This window comes from Eubalaena glacialis, chromosome 19 (genome assembly GCF_028564815.1).
Source record: "Eubalaena glacialis isolate mEubGla1 chromosome 19, mEubGla1.1.hap2.+ XY, whole genome shotgun sequence".
Taxonomy (NCBI): domain Eukaryota; kingdom Metazoa; phylum Chordata; class Mammalia; order Artiodactyla; family Balaenidae; genus Eubalaena; species Eubalaena glacialis.
The window spans coordinates 15629456-15646638 of NC_083734.1; the positions used below are offsets into that span (position 1 = coordinate 15629456).

General features: G+C 38.3%; 1 protein-coding gene across 1 annotated transcript in view; it reads right to left on the bottom strand.

Annotated features, from left to right (window-relative positions):
* CPD (carboxypeptidase D) overlaps positions 1 to 17183 on the bottom strand; it is a 71993-nt gene that overhangs the window by 25208 nt on the left and 29602 nt on the right. The window contains exons 3-8 of the mRNA XM_061176801.1: positions 16494 to 16636; positions 15646 to 15815; positions 13834 to 14183; positions 13157 to 13348; positions 10927 to 11094; positions 5929 to 6038 (exon numbers count right to left, since the gene is read on the bottom strand). Of these exons, the coding sequence (XP_061032784.1) occupies positions 5929 to 6038; positions 10927 to 11094; positions 13157 to 13348; positions 13834 to 14183; positions 15646 to 15815; positions 16494 to 16636 (1133 nt within the window). The remainder of the gene's footprint in view (positions 1 to 5928; positions 6039 to 10926; positions 11095 to 13156; positions 13349 to 13833; positions 14184 to 15645; positions 15816 to 16493; positions 16637 to 17183) is intronic.

Consider the following 17183-nt stretch of genomic DNA (forward strand, 5'->3'; position numbering starts at 1 on the left):
ACAAGTTGTGTGTGGACTATGTTTTCATTTCTCTTGGGCATATACTTAGGAGTGGGATTGTCAGGCCATATGATAATTCTATATTTAACATTTTGAGGAACCGCAAGATTGTTTTCCAAAGCAGTTGTACCATTTTACATTCCCACCAGCAATGCACAAGGGTTCCAGTTTCTCCACATCCTTACCAACCCTTGTTATTTTCTTTTTTTTTTTTTAAACTATAGCCATCCTAGTGGGTAAAAAGTAGTATCTCATTGTTGTTTTGATTTGCATTTCCCTGATGGCTAATGATACTGAGCATCTTTTTGTGAGCTTGTCGGTCATTTGTATATTTCTTTGGAGAAATGTGTATTCAGATTCTTTGCCCATTTTTCAATTGGATTGTCTTTTTATTATTTAGTTGTAAGAGTTCATTATATATTTTAGATATGGATCCTTATCAGATATATGGTATTCTCCTATGCTGTGGGTTGTCTTTTTACTTCCTTGATTATTATGTTATATTTTGAATGATGTCTCCTCCAAAAGATATGTTGAAGTCCTAACCCCCAAAACCTCATAATGTGACTGTATTTAATTACAGAGGTAATCAAGTTAAAATGAGGTAATTACGGTGGGCCCTAATCCAATATGACTGGTATCTTTATAAAAAGGGAAAATTTGGACACAGACAACAGGGAGAATGCCATGTGAAGACAGAGGACTGGGATAATCCATCTAGAAACCAGTGAATGGCAAAGACTGCCAGAAAAACACCAGAAGCTAGGAATAGGCAAGGAAGGATCCCCTTCCAGGTTTCAAGGGAGCATGGCCCTGCCAACATCTTGATTTTGGACTTCTAGACTCGTTTATGTCTGGACTATCAATTTTATTTCTTTGATGTGTATATGTCCATCTTTTTTTTTTTAACATCTTTATTGGAGTATAATTGATTGCTCTACAATGGTGTGTTAGTTTCTGCTTTATAACAAAATGAATCACCATACATATACATATATCCCCATATCTCCTCCCTCCCACCCTCCCTATCCCATCCCTCTAGGTGGTCACAAAGCACCGAGCTGATCTCCCTGTGCTATGCAGCTGCTTCCCACTAGCTATCGATTTTACATTTGGTAGTGTATATATGTCCATGCCACTCTCTCACTTTGTCCCAGCTTACCTTTCCCCCTTCCCGTGTCCTCAAGTCCATTCTCTACGTCTGCGTCTTTATTCCTGTCCTGCCCCTAGGTTCTTCAGAACCATTTTTTTTTTTTAAGATTCCATATATTTGTGTTAGCATGTGGTATTTGTTTTTCTCTTTCTGACTTACTTCACTCTGTATGACAGACTCTAGGTCCATCCACCTCACTACAAATAACTCAGTTTCGTTTCTTTTTATGGTTGAGTAATATTCCATTGTATATATGTGCCATGTATATGTCCATCTTTATTCCCGTATCACAGTGTCTTAATTACCACAGTCTTGTAGTAAGTTTGAAATTGGGAGATGTGAGGTCTTTAGCCCTTACAATTTATTCTTCATTTTTAGAGATAATTTTCTTTTTCTTCCATTACTTTCCTGAGTTCTATCAACTCTCCTTCATTTCTTCCTGTTTCTTTTTTCATTCCTGTTTTAATTTTTTAAATATCTGAGCCTATGTGGTTTTTCATATTCTCAGTGTGTGTTTGGGTATAGTCAATCTGCCTGGAGTGTAAACTTATAGTTTTCTTCTGCTTCTTGATTGTTTTTTGGTAGTGGTAAGGTTTCCTCAGGTGATATGTGTGAAATTTCATTTCCTGATTTTTTCTGCAATGGTTCTTCATGGGTTTTTTTTACCTCTTGTTCATTTTTATTATACTGAGCTGTTTCACATGATTCCTAGTTAATGGTGCCCTTTTTCTGTCAGTCTAGCAGTCAAGGTATTTTAATGTGGTTTTTTTTTTTGTTTGCTTATTTGCCTTGGTATAAGGGTGGAGCTCTGAGTCCTCTGATTTTATGGTTCTCTTCTGTCTTGGACAACCCTACATTTCCCCCCTTTTCTCTTTCCCCTTCACTATCTAATTGTCAAAGGGCACTTCTTCATTTCTTTTTGCTTTTCTTCTCCCCCAGAAGCGATGAGTTTGGAAGATTTTCCTTTAAATCCAGCTGTCCTTTTAAATTGTGCCTATCCCTTTAAGTACACCAGATCCTTTAATTTGCATGTACTTTGAAACCCCTTCCCTATATTCCAGTGTTTTCATCTGCCCAGTTACTATCTTAGTATTTTCAGATTTAGGTTTCAGATGTAGCGTGTTTTCAATGTTTGGTGGTCCTTCCAAATCACCTTTATGTCTGCCGTTCCTTAAACCCCCCTCTTTTGTCTTCACAGATTTTCTTGGTCTGCTTTTCCTTACCATGAAGCCTTGTGGCAGGGGAAAGGTGGCTGGGTGCACAATAGATCATGATAGATCACAGTCAAGAGAAAGGAGGCTGGAGTAAAGATTGAGGAATTTAATTGTCACCTTCCCATTTACAACAGAAGAAACAAAGACAAAGAGGAGGCAGGGTGCTGTGGGATCAAGAAATGAAGAAGAGAGATCAGCCAAGATGGTGGAGTAGAAAGACCCTGAGCTCACCTCCTCTCACGAGCACACCAAACTCACAACTATTTGCAGAACAACCATCAGTGAAAAAGACCGAAACCTACCAGAAAAGATCTTCTACAACTAAAGACATAAAGAAGGAACCACAACGAGATGGGTTGTGGACCATCTTGGACTCGTGATATAGTCAAGTCCCATATCCGTGGGTGGGCGGCTCACAGGCTGGAGAATAATTATATTGCAGAGGTTTTCCCACAGGAGTGAGAGTTCTGAATCCCCATCTCGCTCCCCAGCCCGGGGTCCTGCATAGGAAAGATGAGCCTCTAGAGCATCTGGCTCTAAAGGCCAGTGAGGCTTAATTTCAAGAGTCCCACAGGACTGGGGGAAACAGAAACTTCACTCTTAAAGGGCGCACACAAAATCTCACACGCTCTGGGAGCCAGGACGAAAGCAGTAACTTGATAGGAGCCTGGGTCAGACCTACCTGCTGATCTTGGAAAGTGTCTTGGGGAGGCGGAGGGCGGCTGCAGCTCACCCTAAGGACATAGACACTGGTGGCAGCCATTTTGGGGACCTCGTTCCACTGCATGGATGCTGGTGCTGGCAGGCACCCCTGTGGAATCCTCCCTCTGGCTCATTAATGCCAATACCTGGCCCCCACCCAACAACCAACCTGTAGGTGCCAATGCTGGGATGCCTTAGGCCAAGTAACTAACCTGGCAGAGACACAGCCCCACGCATCAGCAGACAGGCTGCCAGAAGATCTCCTGAGCCCACAGTTGCCTCTGGAAACAGCCCTGCCCACCAGAGGGCCCAGGACCCAGCTCCACTCACCAGTGGGAAGGCACCAGTCCCAGACTCCCCTGGGCCCTGACCCTGCCCTCCAGGAAGCCCACTGTAGCCTGTGGACCAGCTTCACCCACCAGGGGGCAGACACCAGACATGAGAAAACCTCAATCATCAACAGATGAATGGATAAATAAGCTGTGATACACACACACACACACACACACACACAGAGCGGATTACTACTCAGCCATAAAAAAGAATGAAATTTTGCCACTTGCAACAACATGGTTGGACTTGGTGGGCATTATGCTAATTGAAATAAGTCATACAGAGAAAGACAAATACTGTATGATATCACTTATACGTGGAACCTAAAAAACACAACAAATTAGTGAATATACCAAAAAAGAAACACACTCACAGATATAGAGAACAAACTAGTGATTACCAGTGGGGAGAGGGAAGGGGGGAGGGGCAATGTAGGAGTAGGGGATTAAGAGGTACAAACTGTTATGTATAAAATAAGCTACAAGGATATATTGTATAACACAGGGAATATAGCCAATATTTTATAATGACTGCAAATGGAGTATAAACCTTAAAATTGTGAATCACCATATTATATACCTGTAACTTATATAATATTATACATCAAATGTACTTCAATTTAAAAAAATTAGGAGGAAAAAAGGAAATGCAGAATATGGGTAAAACACAAATAAACAATAATTGAGAAGACAGAATCAGAATGAACGCACATCAGATTATTCACAGTTCCACTTTAGTTCAAGGCAAAGTGATCTACTGAGAATAAGACAAACAAAGCTGGGATTAGAAGGCTCAGGTAGAGGATGAAGGCTCAGAATCACCATAGTGGGAAATGAGCCGGGGAGCCAAGTAGCAAAATGTGAAATATTGCCAGGTAGAACTGAGGGCTCAGCTGAGGTTAGAGAGCACTGCATATACATAGTATAGTCAGTTGCCATGACTGTGTGACTTTTCTGGGATGTAGAAGAGAGATGATTGTAATTAGTAAGCGTTGGACATTGGCAAGGCAGGTATGTCAAAAGGGTATAAAAGATCCTAAGGTATAGGTGAGTGCATCACTGAAAGGTATGTCCATAGGTGTAGGCTGGGTAGAAAGGAAATCAAATCAAAAGGGTTAAAGGTCAAAGAAATATAAAAAGAGGCTAAGGAATGAGAAGTTACAAAGAGGATGAAAAGTGGAACTGTAATAATGGACAGAATGTGATGGGGATATGTGTATAATCTGATCACTTAGTTTTTATTTTGATGATTGGAGGATATCTCATTTTTGTTTTATTATTTCATGTACATCCCTCTAAAATGGCATGCCCAAACAGAAGACAACTACACTTTAAGGTGAAATAATAGATGTACTCCCCTATTAGAAACTCTGAACAATCTCACAAGATCCACTTGTAGAGAATGAGGGAGTGGGAAAAATAGAATGACAGAAAGGTGTGATTAGAGAGCACAGAGCTGCAGTAATAATCTTTATTTATCTATGACCAATAAAGTCACAGACTGAGTCAGTAGTAAGACCAAAAACTGAAACTAACAAGCCTAGTTCCCAAGCCTCAACTTTTAACATGCTTTCTAAGAACAACTTTTAAACTAAAATTTCACACACACAGATATAACATTTCTGATTATGAAAGTAATGTGTGTTCATTATAGGAAGTTTAGAAAATACAGAAATTTCTACTCGCTCCTTTGCAATATGTTACTACTAGGCTCTTAAATACCTTAGACCAGGGGTCCCCAACCCCCAGGCTGCAGACTGGTACCAGTCCCTGGCCTGTTAGGAACCGGGCCACACAGCAGGAGGTGAGCGGCCACCAAGTGAGCAAAGCTTCATCTGCCGCTCCCCATCACTCACGTTACTGCCTAAACCACCCCCGACTCCCCACCCCTGTCCGTGGAAAAACTGTCTTCCCCGAAACTGGTCCCTGGTGCCACAAAGGTTGGAGACTACTTCCTTAGACTATAGGTTGGCAATTTTTTTCTGTAAAGGGTCAGCTATTGAGATGATTACAGCGTTTTTCTTCTTTAGTCTGTTAATATGGTGAATTACACTGACTTATTTTCAAATGTTAAACAAGAAAGCAGCAATGGACAATATTTTAAAGAATGGATGTGCTGTATGTCAATAAAACTTTATTTACAAGAACAGGTGGTAGGCTGGATTTAGTCCCAGAGCTATAACTTGTCAACCCCACCTTAGACTACTTTACGAGGTTTATATTTAGTACTTCTCAAATGAAATAAACTAGCAGTTTGTTTAATTTATTATGTTCCAGGGACTGTGCTAAAAGCTGTGGATGAAAAGACATTACCTGAACTTCATGGCTAATGGGGAAACACACGCAGTATGTTTAAAAGTGAGGTGGGAAACAGAGGAGAAAAAGAGGTAAGGTTGTCTGAAAGGAATCATGGAAGGCTTAACAGAGAAGAAAGCACTTGACCTGAGTCTTGTAGGACTTTGTTTTAATGCATTTTTTAAATGAAAAATGAATTTTTATAGCATTTTATGTTTAAGCACAAGCCTACCTTGGAATAAGAAAGTGCTATTTGTTGAAATACAGCATCATCTGGTGATTTACTATATGTGGCAAGCCCTTGTTCATCATCATCAAAAGGGTAGTTAACCACCAAAGAACCTATGAGGGAAATGAGCAAAATGTATTGTGTTATTTCTTTCAAGATGGAGCATTAACACAAAGTAAGCTTTTCACAATACTGCCAGAGACAGGAAACCAGTACAATTTTCCAAGGTTAATTTCCTCAATAGAAATGAAGAAGTTGCTAATTTCCTCAATAGAAAATCAAAGTGGATAAATAAAATATTAAATAGCTATGCATGACACTTAAAGGCTGCCTTAACTGGAAAGGTCTTGGGAGTTTGCCTAACTTACAGGCATACTTTACATGTTAGAACTGAAACCAGAAGTATACAGGCTTAATTTAAACAATTTTACTTTTATAATATTTAGGATCAGAAAAATTGAGCAAAATTTGGTACTTTTTCACTAAAATTCAGACATTTATAAGGTCATGTCATGGAATTTTAAACTAAGAAAGGACCCTTGAAGTCCGATTAACCCACCCTCTTCATTTTGCAGATGTGGAATCTAAAATGGAGAGGCTAAACAACAAATGTATGGATAGTAGAGCCAGTCCTGACCTTCATTCAGAAAAAAATGCTAAAAATTTCTCTTATGCTCATATTATAAATTAGTCAACTGGAGTTATATCATATGGTTTTTCATGACCTAAAATACAGAGAGTGATGTTTTAAAACATATATAAAGGATATCAACTCCCTTCATGCTCCCCATAGGACATAAAGCAATTAGGGTGCTTCTCAGGCAGGAGCCCTGAGCCCACCCCCCCACCATAGGATCAAATCCCTTATTTTCCTATCAGTCACATCATTTTCATTTGTCCACGTGCCCATTTATTCTGCCTTGATTAGGCCACTCAGCTTTGCCTTTTTTGTCATGCCACTTCCTGGGCATGGAAGTGAAGGAACAAAATTCAACTTGAATCCAGATGGAGTAATCCTGTGGTAACAAATACCAGCAAACATTCATATATTTTAAAAAATTTTTCTTTAAGAAACAAGTATGAAGAACTATGCTCATTTTATTCCCCAAAATAGTTCTAACAAGATAAGTGTACTTCAACACCTGTTCTTAGACAAATCAGTCCAAAAAAATTTAATTTCACCCTGGATCTATGACTCATGCCTAAAAATTACAACAGAAAAAAGTCAACTTCTACTTAATATTGTCTTTCAAATGGCTAATTTTCTAAGGCCAAAAAAAAGTCATAAAAGACTTACAATACTCCTACAAAAGTTTATTTAAAAAATAATTAGTATTGGGACTTCCCTGGTGGCGCAGCGGTTGGGAATCCACCTGCCAATGCAGGGGACAAGGGTTCAAGCCCTGGTCTGGGAGGATCCCACATGCCGTAGAGCAACTGGGCCCGTGCGCCACAACTGCTGAGCCTGCGCTCTGGAGCCCATGCTCCTAGAGCCTGGCTCAGCAACAGGAGAGGCCACCACAATGAGAGCCTCACGCACCACAACAAGGGGTGGCCCCCGCTCGCCGCAACTAGAGAGGGCCCGCGCGCAGCAACGAAGACCCAACGCAGCCAAGAATGAATGAATAAATAAATAAATAATAAATTAAAAAAAAATTAGTATCAACACAAAGAGCATGAGCTATTTTAAAAAAGATAAATCTGACTTCATCAATATTAAAAACTTTTGTGCATCAAAGGACATTATTAAGAAAATTAAAATAAACCTATAGAATGGGAGAAAATATTTGCAAATCAGCAATTTGATAAGGGTCTAGAATCCAGACTATATAAAGAAGTCCTGCAACTCAACAAAAAGATGAAAAACCCAATTAACAATGGGCAAAAGACTTGAACAGATATTTCTCCAAATAAGATATACAAATGGCCAACAAGCACACAAAAAGATGCTCAGCATCATTAGCCATCAGGGAAATGCAAATCTAAATTTCAGGGAGATATCACCTTTCACCCACTAAAACAGCTATAATCAAAAAAAAAAAAAAAATTAACAAGGTAAGGATGTGGAAAAACTGGAACCCTCATACATTGCTGGTGGGAATATAAAATGGTTCTGCTACTGTGGAACAGTTTGGCAGTTCATCAAAAAGCTAAACATGGAATTACCATATGATGGTATTTCCATCAAAAAGCCAAACATAGGATAACCCAAAAGAATTGAAAACAGGGACTCAGATATTGTCTGCCAATGTTCATAGTGGTATTATTCATAATAGTAAAAAGTAAAAATAACCCAAATGTCCATCAACAGATAAATAGACAAACAAATTGTGGTATATACATACAATGGAAAATTATTCAGTCATAAAAAGAAATAAAGTACTAACATATGCTACAATATGAATGAACCTTGAAAACACTATGCTAAGTGAAAGAAGACAGACATAAAAGGTCATATATTATATGATTTCATTTCTATGAAATATCCAAAACAGGCAAATCCATAGAGACAGAACACAGATTGGTGGTTACCAGGGCTTGAGGGGCATGGGGAATAGAAAGCAACTGCTTAATGGGTAAGGGGTTTCCTTTTGGGGAGGTGAAAATGTTTTGGAACAAGATAGAGATGGTGGTTGCACAGCATTGTGAATGCACTAAATGTCACTGAATTATTTACCTTAACATGTTTAGTGTTGTATGAATTTCACCTAAATAAAATATTAATATCAAAAATTACAAAAAGAAATATTACTTTTCTCTATATTCTTTCAAAATCCTTCTAAATTGTTAAGTTGGCAGCAAAGAATTCCTCTGTTAAATTTCTTTGCCAAGATTTCAAAACTCATTTAAAGATTTTAAGATGAGAAAGCAAAATACGTCATGGAAAGAAACATATCTATGTGATTGAAGATGTATCCCCCACCATGCCAAGGTCTTGATACCACATGTAAACATCTGTCAATTATTTTCACTGGAATGTAACTAATATTAAGTTTTCAGATTTAGCCAACATGATGTGATGTATTTTTTGCAGAATATTTTTAAAAGCTCAAAATAAAAAATATTTTCTGTCAAACATGGTATACAATTAATAAAGTAAGAAAAAAGCCAAAAAAATTATTTTGCTAACCAGGCTGCAACTTCATAATTCCTGTTTGGGTCTTTGAGAATCGTCCATGATTACCAATTATAGAAGTATTTTCTCCTACTATTAGCAAGCTTTCAAAGTCATTTTTGGAGAATCTCAATTTACTTCTTAAATACAAATATCCATAAGTGTGTACTGTCATTTCTAAAATGGCAGGTTAATCTATATGCCATCAAATCTCGACTGTGATACTTCCTTGGATAATCCAACAAATGCGGACACTAAATTTCTTACCTATTTCCCCTGGTGTTAATACCTTCACTCTTTTTTTTTTTTAATTTATTGAGATATAATTCATATACCATACAATCCATCCACTTAAAGTATTTAATTCACTGTTGCTTAGTATATTCACAGGGTTGTACAACCATCACTACTTTCTAATTACAGAACATTTCATTACTGAAAAAAAAAAAAACAACCCATACCCATTAGCAGTCACTCCCCATTCTCTCCCACCACTATCCTCTACAGCTTGAGGCAACTGCTAATCTATTTTCTATCTCTATGGATTTGCCTATTTCTGCACATTTCATAAAAAATGTAATCATACAATATATGGTTTCTTATGACTGGCTTCTATCACCTACCATGCTTTCAAGACTCATCTATGCTGTAGCATACATCAGTCCTTCATTCCTTTTCACAGCCAAATAACATTCAATTGTATACCACATTTTATTTATTTGATTGTTAGTCGGTGGACATTTGGGTTATTTATTCTTCCTGGTTATTATGAATAGTGCTACTATGAACGTCCACATACCAGTTTACATGTAGACATGTGTTTTCAGGTCTCTAGGGTATTGACACTTATTCCCACAACCCTAGTTGGACATTGTGATGATTTTTTGTTGTTGTTGTTGTTTATTTATTTATTTTTGGCTGCGTTGGGTCCTTGTTGCAGCACACGGGCTTTCTCTAGCTGTGGCATGCGGCGGGGCCTCCTCTTCATTGCGGTGCCCAGGCTTCTTGTTGTGGTGGCTTCTCTTGTTGCAGAGCATGGGCTCTTGGCACGTGGGCTTCAGTAGTTGTGGCACCTGGGCTCAGTAGTTGTGGCTCACAGGCTCTAGAGCACAGGCTCAGTAGTTGTGGCACACGGGCTTAGCTGCTCCGTGGCAGGCGGGCCCTTCCTGGGCCAGGGCTCGAGCCCGTGTCCTCTGCGTTGGCAGGTGGATTCTTAACCGCTGAGCCACCAGGGAAGCCTCATTGTGATGATTTTTAATCTTGACCTCTCATCCTATTCAACTAAGTTCCTGCTGAATTATATGGAGGTGTATAAGCTCAGATACTACATGAGAATGAGGTCATTGTGCTACAGTTAAATACACAGCAGATAAAAGATAAGAGAATGTCAAAATGTAAACCTACATAAAAGGGCATATTAAACTTTAGGGAGAAATAGGACTAAACATTTGGATCTGTTAGTGTTTAATTTTTATAAATGACAAAGAACATGTTACCAAATTCCCAGTGAGAGGGACAAATATAAAACATTTGTGAGGGATAAATATAAAACACTTGAAGAACTAAGTGAGAAAGAAATGGAGGGAGGGAGAAGGAGGAAAAGGGAAGGAGAGGTGGAGGGTGAGAGACAGAGAAAGAGAGGGAGGCAGGGTAGATGGAAAGAGGGAGAATGGAGGAGTACTGGGAGAGGGGAGGGGTGGGGGAGGAACGGGGAAAACAGCCAGGAAACTGGCTTAAAAAGTAATGAGAAAAGACATTTATTGTTGTCTGCCATAAAAGCAATAACAGGCTTAAGATAGCCTAAGACTATAAACAGATAAACTTTCACCAGGATTTTCAAATGCTCTCAACAAGAATTAATTAGTGGAATATCAAGTTGCTATTACCTCCATGCAGGTTTGCTGACAGCACAAATGGATAGGCCTTCATCCAGCTCATTACAGCAATAGTTTCTGGTTGGGTAGGATCTGTGATCTGAATGAACTGATCTGGGAAATTTCGGTTCAGGTCAAAGTTGTTGCTGTTGTTTCTGCCGACTACACTTACTGAATCTCCTGTATGATAAAAGATTCAAATTTAAGCCATGTTTCATTTATATTTTAATCCAATACATACTACTTCAGCTATCTTAACTCAAAGGTAAATGTGAACACATCAGGCTTCACTATGATCAAACACACTATGATTGAAACCGAGTAGGACCCTGTGGGGCCTTCCCAGGTTAAAAAAGCCCCTCTGTATCCCGTATTTCTTGTTTGTAGAAAAAAGGCTTTACTCTCCTAGGCCTTCCCTGAGTTCCAAACAGCAGGCATAAGCAGTTACTAATTAGGGAAGTGAGGAAATTCAGAAGTAAATGAAAAGCAGTTAAGCGAGAAAAGTAATGACAACAATTCAGGATTAAAAACAAGAGTCCTAGTTCTTACTCAAGGGATATACATAACAATCTAACATGTATCCTTGAGTTGTTCTGCAGGATGTAAGATCCCGACCCAGTAGGGGAAGGTGACTATGTGCTGAGCACAAGCATGTAGACCCCAGACTGATTGGAACCAGAAGCCTGATGATTAAGATTCCCGAAACATCACCCTGTTACCTCCACACTACCAATCAATCAGAAGAAAGTCATGAACCCTGTACCCTCACCCCAAATGTAGCCTTTAAAAATCCTTCCCTGAAAGCCATTGAGAAGTTCGGGTCTTTTGAGCATGAGCTGCCCATTCTCCTTGTTTAGTGCCTGCAGATAAATCCTGTACTTTCCTTCACCACAACCTCATATCAGTAAATTGGCTTTGCTCTGCAGCAGGTGAGAGGATCCAAGTTCAGTTGGGTAATGTGATTAAAACACACATCGTTTTTACATTGTACATTAAAAAAAATGTATCTCTTCTAGACCTTTTGAATAGAAAGGTAAAACCATTATCCTTTCATTTCTGCCTCTGGTCATACTTTGAGGGGAAAAATTCCAACCATACGAATTATATTAAAATATTGCTCATCTGTCAATAACCCACATACAGTGACGTGATCACAATGTTGAGTGGGCATGACTGGCATGAGGGGGACTCTATTGTACTGGTATACAGGTCACTAAAACAATGTAAATAAACAGACCAGATGAAAAGAAAAAAGTTGCAGTATGCTTACATTAAAGTGATAACAAAAAGGTAAAGTTAGTCAAGAACATAGTTGGAAGGGAGGAGGAGAAAGGGTTCAACTTAAGCTTATTCCATTTTACTATGGGATGAGAGCCCTATTATTGTCATTATAATGAGAAAATGAATGCAAGTGAATGAAGAAAACCTACTAGAGGGCTCACTAGTAGTAAGTAGTTCCATCTTTCAGAAAGGTCTCAAGGGAGGAATGTGGAAGGGTTTGTGAGGCTGACAGAGAATAAGGTCCTTAGGGAAAGAATCTAAATAATATATATAAGGATTAACCTGGTCATTCACTAATCGATTCTCTCAGTGTTCAGTCAGTGAGAGTAATAAACCACGTGGCTGCATATTCATATTGTGGTATCTTTTCTACTCACTGGTATCACTGCCTGGAAGGAATCACAGGTTGGGAAAAGATGGATTCTCACTCTCCTAGTGTTCTGCATAATGTGGCCCATGTAAGAAAGTTGCTCTCCCTGCCCTTACTATAATGCCCTAGGAAAGATGGGCTAGCCGAGAGGAGGCAGAGGAATGGGAAGTCAATAACTTAGCAGGTTTAGATTATACATGCATGGGGAGTAGAAATGGCAGTCAAAACAGAGTCACTGGCTTAAAAAATATTTGGTTTGAGTTTTCACTTATGAGATAAAGTTCCCAATACAATAATTTAACAAAATTTACTGTTAAAATGGAACAATTTGTAAAAATCTTACATTATTTTAGTAAATAAGAGCCATTACCAAAGTAGAGAACTTCATTAAATATAAACTTGATGACATAATTGTTGAATGAACTAGCCTATCTTACAAGAATACAAAAGCTAGAACCAATGATAAATTATAAGAATAAAAATAGGAAGAAATTTCAGGGAAACAACCAGTTCAAATTCTTTTCTATCCCCAAATAATTATGCCATATAATAATCAAAAAGGTTAAGCATTAATAGACAGCTATTCTTTACCTTCCTGGGCCTTTTCATATCCATCAGGATTCATGGATGGCATAAGGTGAATTCTAGTGTTAAGAACCAAATCTGTTACATCGGGATCTGTTCCAAAGTTCTTACAAAGGTATTCGATGAGGTTCAGTAACAGTTCTCTTCCAACCACTTCATTTCCATGCATATTTCCAATGTACTTAAATTCTGGTTCACCTGAAAATAAAGTAATTACATGGAAGACGTTTTTTCCTCTTCATTAATCCTAGACTCTCTCTACTTTTTCCCCAACACATACAAAGACCCTGAACCCAAGATTTAAGATATATTTTGGCAAAAGAAACAGGAAAAAGCATCGTATAAAGCAGTCCTTACTAATATATACGTCTGAGCAAGCTCAAAGCATATATACGTATGTGTGTGTATATATATATATATATATACACACACATACGTATATATGCCATATAATATGAAAATAAAAGTACTATTAGCAGAAAGAATCTAATTATGCAGTATGTTAAACTTTGTGCATAATATGGATTATCAAATGGATTTTCTTCTTTTCTAGGAAAAAATTGGTTACGTTTTCTTTGATCCAGTTATACACATAATAGGTGACCTTTCTAGATGAAGCAAAGCAATATAGCACATAGCTCTGAGAAGCAATCTGAAATTATGTGTGAAACTACACCAATTACCTGGTTCATGGACACCTGGATTATCAGATATCTCCATTACATAAAGTTCTCTTGACTCTACCGATTTTCCCAATGAATAAAGCCGGGTGATGTTAGGATATTCATTGGCAAACCTTCTCAAGAAGATTTCCATATCAGGGAAATGGTGGTGGTGAAAGTCCTGTGGCTGAACTGGCTGGTGGGAGGACTGTGTTCCAAGAGGACTATTAGGTATAGCAACTGTGCTAGCAGTTACTACAACCTCAGTTGTGTCAGGGACTACTGAAGCCACAGTTGGCCGAAGGGGAAAATTCACCTTTGTGGCTGGTCCTTCTTTCACTATTATGTTATTAACAGTCAGTGGCATATACCTGAAAAGAAAAGTTTGAAAAAGTAGATGGCTTGGAGTTAAATTGAAACAGACAATGCTTTAACATTATAAAAGTACAATACTCTTGCACTTAGGCTATCGAAAGTCATATCAAATAAAGATAAATGTGTAAATTCAAGACTTTTAGCGTATTATCTCACAAAGAATCCCAGATTAAGTCTTTAAAGAATTATTTCTCTTACCATCCTTTCATTCCACACATTAGAATGCTTATAAAAAATTACATTCAGGGGGCTTCCCTGGTGGCGCAGTGGTTGAGAATCTGCCTGCCAATGCAGGGGACACGGGTTCGAGCTCTGGTCTGGGAAGATTCCACATGCCGCGGAGCGACTAGGCCCGTGAGCCACAATTGCTGAGCCTGCGCGTCTGGAGCCTGTGCTCCGCAACAAGAGAGGCCGCGATAGTGAGAGGCCCGCGCACTGCGATGAAGAGTGGCCCCCGCTTGCCACAACTAGAGAAACCCCTCGCACAGAAATGAAGACCCAACACAGCCATAAATAAATAAATAAATAAATAAAAATTTTAAAAAATTAAAAAAAAAAATTACATTCAAAGGAGAGAATACGATGAAAAATGAAGGTCGTTAATCCATTGTAACCATTGCTACAATACTCAAAGTAGGGATAAATGATCCAATTCTTTGCAGTGCCTTATCAGACTGACATTCCAACTACTTTACCAAATGGGAAAGTTCAAAATTAAAGGTAATTTATTTGCTAAAGGTAAATCCTTAGCAAAATGAGCTTCCAGAAATGTTTCCAGAGGAGGTGGGGAACCACTCATGTCATGTATTAGAAAGCTGACGGTGAGACAGCTCTTCAAAATGTCTTTCATAGAGCCCTGAGTTTCTTCTACCTTGGTATTCAATTAGCCTTGCGGCAATGCTTTACACAGCTGATCATCAAGCTTTTTTTTTTTTTTTTTAATTTTATTTATTTATTTATGGCTGTGTTGGGTCTTCGTTTCTGTGCGAGGGCTTTCTGTAGTTGCGGCAAGTGGGGGCCACTCTTCATCGCGGTGCGCGGGCCTCTCACTACTGCGGCCTCTCTTGTTGCGGAGCACAGGCTCCAGATGCACAGGCTCAGCAATTGTGGCTCACGGGCCTAGTTGCTCCGCGGCATGTGGGATCTTCAGAGACCAGAGCTCGAACCCGTGACCCCTGCATTGGCAGGCAGATTCTCAACCACTGCGCCACCAGGGAAGCCCCATCAAGCTTTTAAAACTGTCCTTCCTCCCAATTTTACAACGATGCTTCATATCCAGTTGTATTGTTAATGTGACAAAAGATCCACCATAGTATTTTCTCATTATAAAGGGGGAAAAAATCAGAAAACAAGGAAAAATAAAAGCCAGATACAGTAAATAAGATCTCCAAGAGTATACTTCTCTTCTTAGATATAAACGGAAACTTGACATTTTAAGAGTCTAGTTTAAATTCTTACCCAGTTAAAACTGCTGTAATGTTATAAGTTCCAGGAACAAGTAATCGGTGGAAATCACCAAATCTTCCTGTTGTGATATTATGATTAATACCAGCCACTGAGATGGTTGCATTCTCTAAGCCAGCTCCTGTTACTGAATCTTTAACAAATCCTTTAACTCCAATGTGGACCTAAAAAAACAGGAATCAAAGTAGACTGCTCAGAGACAATCAGTTTGGAAGGCAAGAGAAAATAACCTCTCTGCATTGATGCTAGAATTTTTAAAAAATAAGGTTACTCCTCTAGCTCCCTGAAATATTTTTCAATCCCTCCAAGTTAAAATAAAATACAGACCAAAAAAATTAAATCCTTAAACTTAAGTCATCTGAAATCTAGACTGGTAAAATGCTTTTGAAATTCCTTCTCCTCAAAGCCAGACTTCTGCTTTTATCAACAAGATATAAGTAATCACTTCTGATATATCCAATAGTATATTAGTCTGCCTGATATTTAAATTAAACTTATGTCCATGGTTCATATAATGGTAAAGGTTCTCTAGCAAATATGATCGAATGGCATTGTAAGAATCTGGTACTACAAATTTTGCTAATTATTTCAGGTTGTAAAAGTGTTGTAAGACAGTCAAAAGAATCCCTCCAGAGGAAAAGAGCTGGGGGGAAGGATAACAGAGGCATGGCTAGAATATGTTCTAATAGATTCTAATATAATCATTTCTAAATATAATCTACAATCTTAAATAATAAAAACAAAAATAAAGGATATCTAGAATAAACTGTTGTTCATATACACAAATTTCTCCCTTATTTAATCAATTATTACCATACGCCAACCTTCCATTCAGCTTTTACCTTTTCAATCAATGTGATCAAAGACTCACGATTGTTCTCCCATTCTTGTTGAAGCTGCGAAGCTGGTGGGTACTTGCAACAAGACAGTTCTAATGTGATTTCAAAACAGTTGGCCCATAGATAATTGTAATCTTGCATGCCACCTGAAACATGAAGGAAAAAATAAGTTTATTCTCAGAATTCTACTCTCAAAAAGACCATAGAAATTAAATCAGTCATCTCTGCATGTATAAATTCTCTTTTCATTAAATTGTTTGAAATTGGAGAAGGCTCTTGAATTATAGAGGACACTAACAAGGAAGGCGAAAGGAATACACCTTGGAAAGGAATATACATAAAGGAAATATATTTGATTGATAGGATAAACAGTTATAAAGAGCATGAATATAATAGTTAATAACAATGGCAATAATGATAACCACTCTACATTTGAGTGTTTACTATATGCCAGCTCTGTTCTATGACCTCTATGTGTATTAACATTTAATCTTTACAAAAACTTTTTGAGGTTGGTATTGCTATTTCACCCATTTTACAGATGTGAGAAGTAAGGCACAGAGAGGTGAAGATTTTTGACAAAATGAACATGAAGAATACTCATGATCTTAAAGTTATAAAGGATATTCACACCAAAGCATTATTAAGGGCTTACTATTCTAACTGTACTCCCTGTATCACAAAGGTGACAAG